This window comes from Lycorma delicatula, chromosome 2 (genome assembly GCF_047948215.1).
Source record: "Lycorma delicatula isolate Av1 chromosome 2, ASM4794821v1, whole genome shotgun sequence".
In the NCBI taxonomy this organism is placed as follows: Eukaryota; Metazoa; Arthropoda; class Insecta; order Hemiptera; family Fulgoridae; genus Lycorma; species Lycorma delicatula.
In genome coordinates, this window is record NC_134456.1 from 186,560,037 (window position 1) to 186,577,926 (window position 17,890).

General features: G+C 29.7%; 1 protein-coding gene across 5 annotated transcripts in view; it reads right to left on the bottom strand.

Moving 5' to 3' along the window:
* mtgo (miles to go) overlaps positions 1-17,890 on the bottom strand; it is a 570,373-nt gene that overhangs the window by 121,852 nt on the left and 430,631 nt on the right. For 2 of the 5 annotated variants that reach the window (XM_075356875.1, XM_075356876.1), the window contains exon 2: positions 2,286-2,648. The exons of the other annotated variants lie outside the window; for them this stretch is intronic. In XM_075356875.1, coding sequence (XP_075212990.1) covers positions 2,286-2,511 — 226 coding nt within the window. In that variant the 5' untranslated portion in view covers positions 2,512-2,648. The remainder of the gene's footprint in view (positions 1-2,285; positions 2,649-17,890) is intronic. 5 annotated transcript variants of the gene reach the window in all.

The following is a 17,890-nucleotide window of genomic DNA, read 5'->3' on the forward strand; positions in this document are numbered from 1 at the left end:
TACGGTTTCCGGTTAAAAAAAAGTTCACACACTATATACGACGCAAAAGCATCACAAAAATTCATTACTTATCCACATACATTGAATAATCAATTAACAACTGATAAAACAACTTCAAAACATCTAGATATTGAAATCTTTAATAAAACATTTGTATAATGATTATGGGAGAGGTAAAAATGCATATATCTACGAAAAAAACAAGATTGTGAACCATAAGTAATTATCCGTTTTCAATAAATTTCTAAACCAAAATTTAAGTAGTTTAGATCTAGTATGTGTACAAAGTTTTTTCGTAATAAAAAAAAGTATATATAATATAAAACTATACTTCCATACCTCAAAACGCTTTTAAAAAACATACCTGTAAAGAAATGGGTAAACTAATTAAACTGATACCTCGGTAATATCTCTTTTCAAGCTTCTATTTTTGGCCTGTCCCAGAAACGTTCTGTTTCTGCTATAGACCAATAATCTAAACATACAAATACATTTTTTGAGATCAGAAAGAACATTTAATCGCATAATCTCACCCATAACTTTAATAAATATAGAACCCACCTCACTAGAGCAGACATCCCATAACCTTATGCGTCTCAAAACAATCGGTTTAAATAATTATATACGAAAATCTTACTTACCAAACGAGAAGAATTACGTTCGTGAGTAGTATAAAAAGGCTTCGCGGGAAAGATTCTTTTGGTAGTCATTTTACGACAAACAAAAGTCTAAATGTTTAATTAGTAAAATTTTGTTACCCCTGAAGTTTATTAAAAAGTAACTTAATTCTTTAAATAAAGAAAAATTATATCTCAGTTACGCTTACATTTCGGATACTTTATACAAAAATAAATAAATAGGTACACGACAGAATTTCTTTCAGACAGTAATAATAATATTTACTGTAACTGTTTAAAAAAAAAAAAAATGAATATAATAAACCGGCATAGGGTCACAAGAAAATCAATAATAAACGCTACCAACGCAACGTTGCGAAAACAACTAACTTCAAACAAACGCATTTTGATACAGTAATCATGGAACTCTAATGAAGAAGATGTAACATACAAAAAAAATCAAGAGAAATTTCTTTAAACAGTGCACACGCGCGCGCGCACACACGCACACACACACACACACACACACACACTCATAATTTTTGACTCGCTCATAAAGCTTGATTAAGCAATACCAAATTCAAATCCAGTAGATTTACGTAACTATGATTATACTTAAACAAATATGACAGTAACGAAATAATCAAAAACCGAGACAATAAAAGAAATTTAATATTGTTTTCTTTTATAGTTATTTGTAATGGCAGTTGCAACATTTTGTAACGGTTCTTTTTAAAATCCGTATGATGTATAAGTTCTGTAATATTAAGTGAACTTTTCTCGTACTTTATTTTCAATTAGAGGACCATTTATCCACAAATTATGTTTTGAAACAGTAACACATTAAAGCAAATGTATTAGAAACAACAGTTACACGTTCACAGATAGCACACGGAACTGAGCAGTATAAACAGTACAAAGAATGATTTATCACAAGGAAATAATTCTAAACTAACTTTGTTAATTTAAAATGAATCATAAACTGCAATTAATAATAAACTAAACTAACAAAGTATTCACAGAATAAGTTATTTCGTTATTTTGTTATTAACACGAAAGGTAGACAAACTGTTTTTTGATGATACGCGAAGTGAACCGTGTCTCAGTCAAAACAGTGTTTCTGATTTATTTTACTAATAAATATGCTTACATTAATAAAAATTTATTTTTAACATTAAAACAAAAATGTTTGCCGCTGCCATTTTCTACTAACTTATATGCATATTTGTTAGATTACAGTAATAATGGTTCGATCAGAATTACGTATACGAAACCCCACAAAATATCATTTAACACTAAGGATTTTCATACTGGATTGTACTAGGTAACTAAATCTACGAAACGTATCGATCCTTTTACTTATACTAGACAGAAAGTGCACGCACACGCAGACAAACTCACACAGACATACGTACATAGCGGTGGGATGTCAGAATTCTACCGACTTACACAAATTAAATTTTATTTTCAACAAATTAAAATTCAAGCAAAGGCAGACGTAAAAAAATGTAACTGCTCGTGGGTAGTTTACCATTTTATTGCGTGAAGAATACATTCTGTACGGATAATGCATTTCGAGGAAGAACAAACGCTTTTATTACTCTTCCTCGATATGTACCTCCTTAATTATCTACGATGGGTGATTTTAAACGAAGTATATAAAGTTACCGTAATCAGCCGGGTGAAGGGTGCAGAGTTGAGGGCATAGGTCTTGAGGGCCGTTTGCTTGCGGCTGAGGGCCTGATGCGGGTGCAGGTGAACCCTGCCCCGGGCTAGGATGGTAGTGCTGGTAATAATCGTAGCAATACATAGTATCATTGCACGGCGACTGTGAGGGTGTCGAAGGGTGCTCCAACAACTGGTGCTGACTTCCAGCTACCATGGCCTTTAGCATCCTATCATGCCGCCCTTGAGGCCGTCTGCCTTGCCCTGTCCTTTCGCTTCTACCGCTGGCGGTAAACAAACACGACACGCATCACCAATATCACTCAGCGTTCAATCGCCTTGTGCGTCTTCTATTTTCGTTCTCACCTGAAAACAGAACCCAAAAATTAACTAACACAATAAACAAAATAATATTTAAAAAATAAATAAATAAAAATTGAACTTAAATAATTTATTTTATTGAAAATAACATGGAAAATTAAAAGAAAAAACAAAGAAAACTAAATAATGAAATGAGTGGCTAGTGATTTCTCTAAAAAAAAATTAATATAACTAAAATACACGTGTGAGAAAAACTTTCACCCGAACCAAACAACCACCAGATTCTTTTTATAGCCCGTATAATCACACATGGAGAAATAAGAAGAATCAAAAATACTTCATGGGAATACGACTACTATGATCAATGAAGTAGCCATCCAATACCAATTCTTTCTTCATGAACCTTTGGAAAATAATTAATATCATAATCAAAATTAGTTAATGTTAATTTTTCTATCTGTGCAACAGTCGTTCAGATTCTAGACAAAAATACACGATAATAATATAGTATTATATAGTATAGTATATAGTATTCTATATAAATGCAAATATTAGCAAACTTTAACTTCCGATGAAAGGATATAACTAAGAAAGAACCTCTTCATCATCGATATTAGTATAATTAGGTAAAAAATAAACTATACTCAACTTTTCCCGCTGAGCTAAGGCGGTAAACAGAATTATTCCTTAACAGAATTTGTACATTTATTGACCGGGTATTTTATTTCGGCTCCGGTCAAAAACTGGTAAAAAGCCACTATTGAACAGACTAATTTTCACCAATTAACGGCTGCAGTTTTTGTTGAGACAGCTAGGGCATGGTAATCCATGGAAGACACTGGTTCTGTTGGTTAAGGGTGAAAGGTTTAACAACTCGACTCAACAAGAAAACCAACGAAGAAGCTAATGCCCGTCAAAGACTGACTGTACAGCTACAATAAATTAAAAAATGAATTTGAATTGTGTTCAATACATAATTTTTGTTACAGTTTTTATATGAATATTTCTCTTCTTTTTTTATATTTTTCTTGTTTATTTGTTGGTTCTTTTATATTTTGGTCCCTACGGTGAACAGAATGAAGTTGCCAATTGCAAGGCCAAATACCACCAAGAATTTTATAGACTTAACTTGATTATGTTGTCGTAGCTTATGAAGCTACGATAAAAATAAAACTATTTAATACTAACAACTCTTCACTATTTACTTTTCTAAGTGTAACAAAAAAGGTGATATTTATCATGAGAATGGTTACATTATTTTCAAAAATGAATAGTGCGACTAATATCAACTCGCCAACAACATTTACTGTTAACATACTTCAAAAATAAATAAAAATTTAAGAAATAAGGTAAAACAGCTTTTATCATGAAGGACCCAAAAGGTTTAAATTTAAGAGCATTTGAATAACTTTATCCTAATGGGGGGAACAAATAAAAAAGCGGTATACAACTGATTACCGAATGATAAATCTAGTTTGATAATATATGACATTTGAAACTTATAATAGTAAACAATCACTGAAGAGTCATCACGAAATAAGATATAAAAAGAAAAGGTTGAAATTTTTGTACTCAGGAAGTAGAAGTAGTAAATAATTTATACATAAATAAGAAGGCACACAAGGAATTGCGGATAGAGCAAGTACAAAAATTCTAGTATTTTTTTTTTAAATTGAATAAAAGAAATTTTCAAATTCGATTCTGGATTGCTTGTATGTTACACTGGGTTTTAAATATTTTTGAATTCTAGATTTAATTTACAGTCTCAATGAGAAATTTTTGAAAACATAATTTGTCTAATCTATTATAAAAAATCGGATCTTAAAAACATGTAATAAGTTAATTGAGTTAGAAAATCCTCTATACCACGCCTATTCCACATTTTTTCTACTTAACCTTTCCCATCACAATGATCCGCGCTTGACTAGCGCTCCGCGAAAATATGTTGGTATCTGATTGCCTCTTTTCATAGTCTTATGCTACCTTCTTGTGAAAAAAATTTCAAAAATTACAGTATATTAAAGAGATTTAACAGATTCTCACAAAAAAAAAAACGTTACGATTGGATATTTTTTATACCTGTAACAACAAAATTGAAACAGTACAAAAATTACGACAATTTAATTGCAGATTTTTTTTGCGCATTTCTCCCGCGTTTTTTATTAGCGGAATTTTTTTTGTTTTTTTCTTTGTGTTTATGAAAGATAGTTTGCTGATTTAAAAAATAATACTTTCAAGCAAATCGGTTGAAAATTGGGGGAAATATGATGAAAAACCCGTGTCATAAATCACAAATTAGTAACATATGTTAGTATAAGTGAAAGTAGATTCAGAAAACTACGTTTTATAAAAATCCCTACCCCTGAAAAGGCTCTTCAGATTGACAAAAAACAATTTTTACTGTATACTGTTATTCATTACGAATTTTTATGTGTTACATTAGTACAGTCAATTTGTATTTTTATTTGAAAATCCTTACCTACCGATTGATTTTTTTCCATATGTTAGGGGTGATGAGGGGAGCTTAACTCCAGATTTTTAACATCCCCCTCCCATAGATTTTTTAAAAACTCAAAAAGGTTTTGAAATGCGTTTTTCTCTCTGAATCTATTATGCATTTTTATAGAAAAGTTTTTCAAACAAAAAATGCAGTGGACATTCTCCTTTACAATTAATATATTTGAAGTTATGCCGTATAATTTTAAATTGAAATAATAGGCGGTGCTGAAGTTGTAAAAAACGTGTTTTTTTCGGTTTTTTCGCCGGAAAAAATTGTTTTTCGTCTGTATTGCATTTTGAAAAGTTGTTAATCTCAAAAAAAGACAACTTTAATTTAAACAATTTTCTTGTAGGACTTACCGTTTTGTAGCTTGTGAAAGTGTGAAAATGTTGTGAATTGGGCACGTGTTCGAAACCGGTCTAGTCGCTGAACAATGCCGATTTCCCCGGCTACAGTAACAATAGGACCGCTGCGTTGCCATTGTACCGCTATAACTCTGGAATGCAGCGTCATCTAGTATTTCAGTTTCAAATTATACGGCATAACTTCAAAGACATTAATTGTAGAGGAGAATGCCTCTACATTTTTTGTTTGAAAAACTTTTCTATAAAATGGATAGATTCAGAGAAAAACGCATTTCAAAAACTTTTTGAGTTTTTCAAAAATCTATGGGAGGGGGATGTTAAAAATCTGGAGTTAAGCTTCCCTCATCACCCCTAACGCATGGACAAAAGATCAATCGGTAGGTAAGGATTTTCAAATACAGCCTATTTTGATGACAAATTGCCTCTACTAAAGATATTTATAGACCTCAAGTAAAAGTGAGGTATTTATGACAAAAAATTATTTTTTTTTGTGTGTGTGCCGTATATTATAATTTATTATGTGTTTCAATACATCGATATGTTGCTACTAAGATAAGATATTTGTATAAATAATAAATAAATCCATAATAGTCATAATTATAATACACAAGTCACACACACAAGCACATTTCTGAGGAAAAAATGGTCATATTCTTTCTAGTCTAAATAAAACATTTTAAATTGTATAAACGTCGTTCAAATTGTCTAATAAAACTGATTCCTTTGTGAATATAAAATTAAAATAACTGACTTGGATGTCATATAAAATGATTTTGTAACACCGTTTTAAAACTGACGCCGTACATAACCAGTTCCAAGACTAAATGATCTGAAAAGGTTAACTGCTTGTAAATCACATGTTAATGTAGAAAAATATAATGGTCTCAAAAACTGTATTTGTTAAAAATCAATCGAATTATAATCTTTAATGAAAGAAAAGAATTATAAACTTGTACTGTTAATTATAAAACAGAAATGAAAATTGTAAGAGTAAACAAAAGTTAATTAGAAATAAAACAGCCAATCGAATATGATACAATCTAGTAGAGAAAAACGTTCATATATAAGCCACGAGTAATACTGGGTATCAATCACAAACAGCAACAAACGACAAATAAATTAATGTATAAAAATGGCCCTTTATATATATATATATATATATATATTTTTTTTTTTTTGTATAAATGACCTGAACACGTACGTACACTATTCCCTCCCTCGCCGATCATCATTTTTACTGATAAATACAACTGGCAGTTTTTTTATTATGCAGCACAATAAAAGAAACTTTCCCGATTCCGAACATCTAATAACAAACAAGAGAATGGTGAATAAATGGAAAGAAGGTAACAAAGTAATTTTATGCAACTATAGCAGAATGTTACACGCATTCCAATTACACTGAAACTGTGTAACAGCTGTCGCGATTACGTACAACGTATTGTACACACAGAAGGTAAATGCAACATCAGCAGCCAGATGAACTTTAAGTCAACAATACAAGTTCTTGATGTAATCGCTTGGTCAGGAGCAATACTTTGATGTGGATTATTTTAAATCACAGATATAAAATACCAACTTAATTTTTTTATTTACTGTTCTTGTGTGGGTCCTCATTCGTGATTGTCGGAATTGGACATTCCTTTACTTTTTTAAACGGAACTTTCAAACAATAAGTAAATAAAGAAAAAATCACTTCTGCAACAAAGAGGGTTGAGTATCTCATCTAAATGAATACACAGAGTTACGGAAAACGTTAATATATAACACAGGACGTAAGGAATTTATCTGAATGTATAACAGTGACTTAACAGTCACTTAAGACAAAATGATTATTTTACGAATAAGGAAAAATTCCGCACTCTTTTTGTTAATCGTGACCCGATAAGCTGAGTGAACGGAAATTTCATTTTCCAACAAATACGAGAACAATATTTCTATTATATACAATAGCTTAGAATGTACTTTTTTGATTTAAATACATAATCTGACAGGAATAATTAACAAAAAAAGTACACGATACATATGTTTAGGAAATATAAATTCGATGGTTACTACAAAAAATGATACATCTATAACCTCGACAAACCAATTTTTCATGAAGATAAAAATAGGTTGAGAAGATAAGTTGACGTGTTCGTGTAAAGAGGGGAAACGAAGAGAATTCTTTCGCCGGAGTAAGAGTCGTCGCAAGAGAAATACGCAAAACAACAACCAGGCGACGTCATTTTTATCAAATCTTGTCTTCCACGGTATAGGTTACTGATGTTTGATAACATTAGGTTCTGTCAAAATATTATAAAAAGAGGTCGTCATATTAATTCAAAAATGTCGTGTCGTAGGCTTGGATTTGCTTTTATCTGGTTAGCGTTTGTAGTCTTATTTATCAAGCTATTTAATTTGCATTTGCGTGATCGAGAATAAATATATTTATCAACTAAATATATATTTATGAACTAAAATTAATTCAAAAATGTCGTGTCGTAGGCTTGGATTTGCTTTTATCTGGTTAGCGTTTGTAGTCTTATTTATCAAGCTATTTAATTTGCATTTGCGTGATCGAGAATAAATATATTTATCAACTAAATATATATTTATGAACTAAAACTGAAAATATACGTTCAAATCGAAAATTTTGTAAAAATAAAATTCTATCGCTATCATTGAACGAGCTGTGAATTATTATTATTATTAGGTAATCTACTACTGTAATAAGCATTGAAACAAAACGGATAAGCGAAGCGTAAAAGTGTTTAGTGGTCATAACTTCAAAACTGATAAATCATAAGATAAGTAACAACTTTTAACTCATACTTCAGCTAAATTAAAATTAATGCAAAATTTCAATGAAATCTAACTCTAAATAAAAGTAACTAAATACAAGCTGCCTTTCTAACTTACTGTGTCCAAATGAGAGTTTCATTTTAAATCAACAAACAACTGGAGCTTAGTTTTTATTAACAATAAATGAATTTTAAATTCATGACATAGCGCTACTGTTCAATAACGAAACACAACATGCAATATATTATAATAAAAGAGTAAAATTTGGTTAAAAAATTTATAAATAATAATGAAAACAATGTTTATATATTTTAAAAGATTTTTTGAAATAAAAGAATTATATTCGATACATCTCGCTGGTTCTGTTACAAAAATAAATTGAAAAGATAAAATGAAATGTTGTTTAGACTGATAACCATAGAAGTGCTGTACTAATGTGAACAAAATAAACATTTGGCTTGGAACGAATCCACAGACTACATACCATAATCGTAGTAATGCTTTTCTACATACAGTAAACTAGTCACTTATATTCATATAACATATACCAGACGTCTATTTATCGATACGGAATTAATAACCGCAATAAAAAAAAATCCTGATTATACATATTTTTATTCTGTAATTTTAATGTACTATATTAAAACACGCTGACTTACAACAAAATAGAATATTCAATAAATTAAACAATTGCAGATAGTAGATTATGAAGGAGACTTGGATAGAACTTATTTCCTTCATTTTTACATCAAAAACTTTCATCAATTTATTATTTATTATTCTCTGTAGAAGGATATGGATATATACGGATTATAATTATAACAAAAGAACTTTGAAAGTGTTCATATTTTTTTCAATTTTAACATATTAACAAGTAAACTATTTTTTAAGATACCGATTTCAAGAATAATGGGATTAAATTATTACTTTCACAGTATCAATCAGTTCTATAAGAACTATTTTTTAAAAAATAAACGAAAAAATGCCAATAAAAAAAAATATTGAAACAAAATACGAACAAAAGAACCGACAGGATCAGATGAGTGGTGGAAAACAAAAAAAAAAAATCTAACAATCTAATTCGAATATAACCAAAAGAATGCTTAAAAAAGCGGTGACTATTTACGACAATGAACATCATGTACACTACGAACGATTGAAAAAGGAAATATCATTATTGGAATAAGCAAACTTTTAGATAAAAGAACATATTAGAAGATCGCTCAATGTAATGACAATGGGGGCTACTCGATGTGAACACATATGATTAACGGAAAGAATAGCAGAGTATCACCTATCGTAAGCTTCTTCTTTCTTTCTTTCGTTTTCCTGTTTAGCCTCCGATAACTACCGTTTAGATAATTCTTCAGAGGATGAATGAGGATGATATGTATGAGTGTAAATGAAGTGTAATCTTGTACATTCTCAGTTCGACCATTCCTGAGATGTGTGATTAATTGAAACCCAACCACCAAAGAACATCGGTATCCACGATCTAGTATTCAAATCCGTGTAAAAATAACTGGCTTTACTAGGACTTGAACGCTGTAACTCTCCACTTCCAATCAGCTGATTTGGGAAGAAGCGTTAACCACTAAACAAACCAGGTGGGTTAACCCTATCGTAAGCTAATCACAACTAAACGAACTCACAATAATTTATCCGTAGTTTTAACCAATATAAAACGTGTACATTAGCTTCTATAAGGGAATTTTACATCAAGCAAATTTTAAAAGTTAGGCTTTTTCATTTGAAATGATTTGGCTTTTTGATAGACAAAGCCGACCTCACCAAACATCAATAACGAAGTACCTCTACAAGATCTGTAATCCTCAGCACGGATCTGAGCGTTTAGCCAAAACTTGCAGAACTTTTAAGGAGAGAAGTGGTTGATTGTAAGAAAGGAACAGGTATCCTACGCCTGAATTATTTAAATCGTTGAAGACTCCTGCTGATCGTATAAATTCCCTTTACAAGAAGTGATATCTTTTTTACTTAATTTCATATCATTAAAGATTCATGAAAAAATCTAATGTGGATAACACATGCTTCCTTGTGAGTTATGAAATATGATATACATATGTAAATTACATATATTTTTTTAGATTTTTGGCTTTTTTGGACACTTTTTGTCTAACCGATTGCAATCAAAAGGGGAGGTGCATAACTAGATGTTACAACAGTCCTAAATCCAAAATTTCAACATTATACGGCTAATCAATTTCGTACAAGGAAGTAAAAATGAAAGTATTTTAATCTTAAAATTAAACTACTACAACATCGTAATTTACTGGAAATATTAAGTTCCAGTAAATTACGCTGAGTAATAAAAGATGGAAATGAAAAACTGAAAACAATTACCCAGATAACAGAAAGAAAAAACCAATAAAAACAAAAAAGGAGCATGTTCGTAACAAAATTCAATTCGTTGCTACATTAAAAATAAGAAAATTTAACATTATTTTAAATGTACAATAAACATAAGGATTGATGATATTTAAGTTATTAAATTGTAGGTGTTTGCTTAAATTTTCATAATATATATATAATAATATCAAAAATTAAACATTAGAAATTAAACAAGTAAAATTAAGAAAACTTAAATAAAAAATTTATTTTGGTAATTCATCGCTTTGAAAAAGTATAACCTTCATAAGAGTTTATAATACATATAAAATGAAATCGGAAAAAACTATAATATTTAAATTAAGTCCAAAAAACCTTTTAAATTAAAATGTAACAAAGAGATTTATCTGTAGCTATTATGAAAATGAAAACCCCGCAAAAATACAACCAGCTGAGATAAATAAGCTCAATTCAGTAGAAAAAATCAAAATAGCAAAGTGATAGCGTCTCGTTAATTGGAAATTATCAGTCGATCAGAACTAAAACAAATCCCGCTTCCCAAATGAAATTGCTATAAATCATTTTTACGGTCTATTTTATCAATTAATATAGTTTAAAGTCAACATATCTCATTTTTTAGGATAAAGCTCCCCCTCCATCCGCTAGACCTACAGATTTGTATGACTTTATAAACGAAAAACCTACCGTACATAAACAAGCAAGAGAGAACGCAATTATGAATTTCAAGGTGAATTGGAAATCCACTACCTGATTAATATGTTTCAAATATACTAGTACGTACATACAAGTTGACAGACATGTAAAACAAGTATGGACGCAATTAAATGCGAAAGAAGTTGAGATGTAAGAAATGAAAAGATGAAAAAAAAAATTAAGTGTACATCTATGTTGGAAGCTGAAAACTGAGCCTGCGACTTAGAAGTCGACTAAATGCTCCACGACTGGTCACCTAATTTTTTTTCTTCAGATTTTTATTTAAGAGACCTATTTTAGGTAAGAGTAAAAAATACCTCTCGAGTACGTTGTAATTCTTCGGGCGAGTTGTAGCAGTTGAGGGCCGCAAGATGTCACCGCTTTAACCCACCGGGTTGGGGTCTACTGGTGAACGCGTCTTCCCAAATCAGCTGATTTGGAAATCGAGAGTTCCAGCGGTTAAGTAAATACTAGATCGTGGTTACCGGTTTTCTTTGGTGGTTGTATTTCAATTAACCACACATCTCAGGAATGGTCCAACTGAGACTGTACAAGACTATACGTCATTTACACTCATACCTATTATCATCCTCCGAAGTAATACATGAACGGTAATTCCCGGGGGTTAAACAGGAAAAAGAAAAAGATGACACCGCTTCAATTTAAAAATATGATAAAAAATTGTGAAACAAAGCTTTAATGAACCAGACAATTTATAATTCCTAAAAATTACATATTCCTAACCTCTCAATCCTTCAAGTAACGAGTTAATCGTAAAATTAATTGAAGTCAGACTGCGACGGTAAGCGGCATGATATTCCTCGACAAAAAAAAATTTAAATATTTACTTACATTCTAAATTTTATGCAATAAGAAAGGTAAATAAAACAGACGTTTCCTGTTATTATAATAAGATTAAAATCTGCTTAATATTAAAATATTTTTACGAATTATTACAAATACTACTCTACTCTCAATTTTCCCACCCTCTTCTACACCCCATTCCCCGGCTTTAATCACCCCTTATACCAATAAGTTTAAGTCAGAAAACTCAATAAGTGGAAAGGAGATAAAATGACAAGATAAACTAAAAATTACTTACTTCTCTATCAGAAACTAAATAGAAGGTAAAACCAATCGCATTCCGACTGAAATCACGAGTGAAGAGGTACAAAAAGTATTTTTAAGTACTGATAAACGAATATCATTGTCGAGTCTTTTTTTTACTAAAAAAAAAAAAATCCACCTTATCTGAGCTACATTCAACCATAGTACCCTCCTTTGTGATATTTAAAAATAGACGACAAAATATAACTAACATGAGAAGTAAGTAGGTCAAACAAAATAAATAAGAGCTATTCGCTTTTTACATATAGCTACAATACAAAAATGAACTCATTTTAATTAACCTCTTTAATAATACGTTTTAATCTTAATCTACAATAATAAATATTGTAAATTTAATTTATTGCAAATTTCTCTTAGCATTTTTGAAGATTATGCAAAAAAATGTTAAATGCAATAAGCCCAGAAGAAAAAAAAATGTAATTGAAACGATAACAAGTGAGAATGTAACAAAAATCAATTATAATTTAATTACTCTTCTATGTTATTTTATAACCTTATTTATATTTATCTAAACACGTGCGCGAGCAAAAGGTTTTTTATTATTATTATTAGTTTTAGCAAGTATTACATATTTTTAAAATTATAATTAAACCAGATAATGATTTTATTAAATTACAATAAAAATTCAGTTGTATGTTGTAAAACTTAAAATTATTTTTAAAAATATATACGATCATAATAAGCAATTTGGGATTAATTTTTTTTTAACGGAACCGTACAAAAAAGTTAACTCCATCCAAAGAGAAAAAGAAACTAACATTTTTTTAATAACACATTAAATATAAAATAAAACACAAACATTACGAGTATACAAAATGTTCGGAGAGTCGCTGTGAAATGTACTTTACAATTATGTGGTGCACTTGTTTTTTGGCGTTAAGTTGGTTGCCTTATGGGTTCGTGTTGTTTCGCGTATCGAAATCAATAGTTGGGAGAAACGTAATGGGTTCTTTCGGTAGAGGAACGCATTTTTCTCGCTGAACACGTATTTCGTGACGGTGAAAAGTATACTGATTTAGTAAAGCACAAGTTTTTGGAAAAGTTTCTAAATATTCCTGTTCCTCACCGCAATGCAATTCGAACTCTTATAGGATAGTTTCGGGCAACAGGCTCTGTTGAAGGCGCTGATCGAAGTGGAACACCACCTAAACTAAACGAACAGAACCTGCTTGATATTTCCGATGCTACGGCCGAAAGTCCATCAAAGTCAAAGTGTAAGTTAGCATAGCAGCAAGATATCGTACTTGCTACCGCATATAAAACTGAAAGAAAAGAACTAAAACTTTTCCCAGTAAAGTGTGTTCAAGAACTGAAACTTACAGATCACGCCAAAAAACTAAATTATTGTCAATGGTTTAGACTTTAATTGACCAAAATTCCATAGATATCTTCGACATTACGTTTTTTTTACAGACGAAGCGTGGTTTCAACTGGGAGGGTATATTAATTCACAAAATGCACGACTGTGGTCAACAACTAAACCCTGTGAATTAAACGAACAAACCTCATAAGAAGCGAAAATTAGAGTCTGGGTCGACGTGAGTAGAACGCCCATTGTGGGTCCAATCTCTTTTGAAGATACAGTTAATAATGATCATTATTGTGCTGTTTTAAGAAACTTAATTAGGCAGTTAAAAGTGAAAATTAATAACAGTTGGTTCCAGCAAGATGGCGCCATAACTAACAGGTCAATGACTTTTTTTACGAAATGTCTTTGGTGAACGAATCATTTTTAGGAGTTTGTGGTCTGCAGAATCGACCGATCTGACTCCCCCAGATTACTTTCTATGTGAGGGGCAGCGAAACAAGCACTGTATTGCAACAGAATGACGAAGTAAAACCCGCAATAGGCATACGTACGAGACATTCCAGTACATCAGCTGGTTAGTTAGAAAAACTGAAACGTGTGCAGAGTTGTATTGATGTTAGATTAGAGGAGGTAATTTTCATCACCTTTTACAAACTATTCCATTTATTGTAATATCCGTTTCTATAAAATAATGAAATAAAAGTACGAAGTAATTCTTAAGAACGTTTCGTCATTACACTTCCATAATTCTAGTGCAAGCAACTTTCCGAACTTACTTTTTGTCTACTTAATGTATAATTTACGTAACTACAACAAAGAAATATTTTTATTATTACATAGAAAAGATTTTATAATTCATTACCGTAAAAGTTCATTAAAAATACAACACCAATTAAATGTTAACTTAAAATAAAATAACGTAAGTTATAAAAAAATTTGAAAAACTGAACTTTAATAATAAGAAGTAAATTAAAGTATAATTTTAATATCAAAACTTTTACACTTTCCTAAAAATATATTTTAAAATAATATACTTTTTAAAATAAACGAAAATTCTGTCCGAACATCTAGATACTAAACAAGATTCCTTAATTACATTAAAAAATAATTAAGGAAATTACATAACAATTATGTAACACTATTATGTTCCGTTCATTAAACTGCACAACTGACATTGCTATTAAAAATATATAAAAAAAAAATTATACATAAAAAACTATAACTTTTTGATTATGTAATTAAGATTGTATTTATATATAAATCATGCTAATTACCGGAAATAAACATATACAGTAATTAAAATAAATGTTTATTTGATTTTTGTTTTTATTTCATCTTTTTTCAAATATTAAAACCAAATTTTTGAAGTCAATTTTATTTTTTATTCTTGTTTAAAATATAAAATATGCAATAGAAAAAAATATACATACACAATAAACAATTTTTTAATCAATAATATTAGCAAAAATATAACTAAAATAAAATAAACAATAACTAAAATTTAAGAAGGAACTATACTTAAGAAGGAATCGGGAAAAATTAGTTATCAGGTTAAGGATTTATCTGTCTATGGATATCACAAGTACCAACCAGTTTTCAGTACCTTAATTGAAGTGATAATTCTCACTACGATATAAAGTAATTTTCTCCAGTATTCTTATTTATTCCTTACAATGTAACACGTAAATGTGTTCCCATCCTATTTCAAACTTAAGTTTTATGTAACGTTTGGAAAAATCACGTCTATGTACTTTTACTCAATAAACCAGTTTCGCAGTATTCTTATTCGTGAAAAGTAATTCAGTGGTTCTAGTTTAATAGACAGCAACACTGCTGAATCGACGCAGTGGATACGTATATTGTCAGAATAAATCGTTTTTAAACGACAACGATGACAAAAATAAAAATAATATTCCTAATAGGTCCATACTCTACTGATGCACCAAAAATATTCTTAATTGAATCCTTTAACAATGAGAAATAGTAATAAACTGAAGGTTTTTATTGAAAATATGTAGAGCAGACTGTTCAAAACAAAACTGCAAAATTTTTCAAGAGAAATAAAAACTATCGATCATACCAGTCAGTTCAAAGTCTAAAAAATAAACCAGAATTTTTGAAAATATTTAAATACTACGTTATTACTTCATTCTAAAGACACAAGACATAACTGCATTTTTAAAAATTCAAAATTACCAATTACATCCTGTCATGATTTTTCTACATAAATTTATAGCAGCATCGATTACAACAGTCATTAGCTATTAAAAAACATTATTCGTTAAAACTGCGTATACTGTTAAAACGCGGGTTATATTAGGAAACAGTTTTATTAAATTAGGCTTTCCTACAGAATTCATCGCAAATTACACTCAAAGCTTTTTAAAATAATAAAGGTATATCGGAGAATAAGAGTCTGTAGTTTACAATCTTTACTAAGAATAAACATCAGTTTCCATCTATCGATAATAATCTATTGATCTTGCCAAAACATAATAAACTTAGCAAGTATAGTTCTTCAAGCAATTTACACTGAGACGAAGTGATCGAACGAAGAAAACGTAAATTCAGTCTTAAATTAGGGATATTTAATTAAAAGATTCAATAAAAACAATAGTCATATAAATATTTATTGTAATTATATGTTTATTTTCGGTATTTAGCGTGATTTCAATATAAATATAATATGATTATATAATCTTTATTTTAAACTTAGTTTCTCATTTTGGAAATGTATTTTCAATGCGCATCTTCTAAAACAAATCATCAGTTTTAAGGTCATGAAATTAAAACAGTTTTTAAAAAACGACCAAATTATTTTACTCTCGCGTTACAATGAATATCGTAAGTCTGATAATATAGATTTCACATAATTTTCGCTTAATGTTTACAAAATTTCCGTAAATTATTAACAAAATCTAAAAAAAAAATAAATAAAGTGGTAGAATCGAATAACATAATAAAACAGAATAAATAAGAAATCTCACAGTAGGAATGAATAGGAAAACTGAAATAATTATAAAAACATCCATCTCGCGAAAAAAAAATCAAGTTAATGAAGTATAACGACGATTAACAAAAACTAATTAAATAAAAAGCATTACAAATAACACAAAAGACAATAACAGCTGTTTTATAAATGTGAATATTGTTAAACAGTAAAAATAACTAATTGAGAATTCGGTAAACATAACTTCTTTCAAGAAAAAGTATAATAGAAAACTTAAATGCGCTTGGGAAAAAATTTAACTGGTGTTCTCACACACGAAAAAAATTGTTTAGCGCAATAGTTTTATTGTGTTATTTAATAACACAATTTTTTACTACAATTAACTGTTCAGATAGTGGCTAATTAACTTTTATAAATATTTTATTTTCAGTAAATACAAATTTTTAAATTACATAATCTACAAAACGATTAATAATAATACCTTAGTAATGTTTAATTTCTGTACCAAGCCGTTCGGCTACAATTTAAATATAAGAGACAGACAAATAAGATTATCATCGAAACTAAAAATTAGCAAAAAAATGATTTTATTAAACTTCTATGTTTTAACATAAAATTTATTCCTCAAGCGGAATCTGGCCATTTATACTCTATGGAGCAGGGATCCGATCATCCCTGTCTTCAACAGCAGGGAGACAACTTTAACATCCGACTGAACGCAATCGATGGTTTAAATAAACAGCTAATAGTGTTACAGTATCGCATACTGATGATCAGATGGATAATGTAGCGGTGGAGCGTGGCTATTTATTCCCCAATCACCGGCTATAATATGCTTTTTTCTAATTGATTAAAAATTTTTTCGTTATGATAATCGACATTTTCTCGATGGAACTCGTACCACAATTAAGGCGCTATTTTTTTCTATTAAAGGACGTAGTAGTCGCGTTATATCTTTGCTGGTAAATTTGAAGGTTAATATTCTGGCTTGACAAGATAAAAAAAAAAATCGAGGCAGGTATTATCTTATTTTGAATACATTTCTATATGGGTTGATGATACAATTTCATTTTAAAACTAAAACTTTTCTGAAAAAATCTGATTATCCTTTTAATTACATTTTAATCTCACTCGATTATAAGCCCGTGTGACAAATGTTCTATTAACTGCGTAATCAATATGTATTATTTT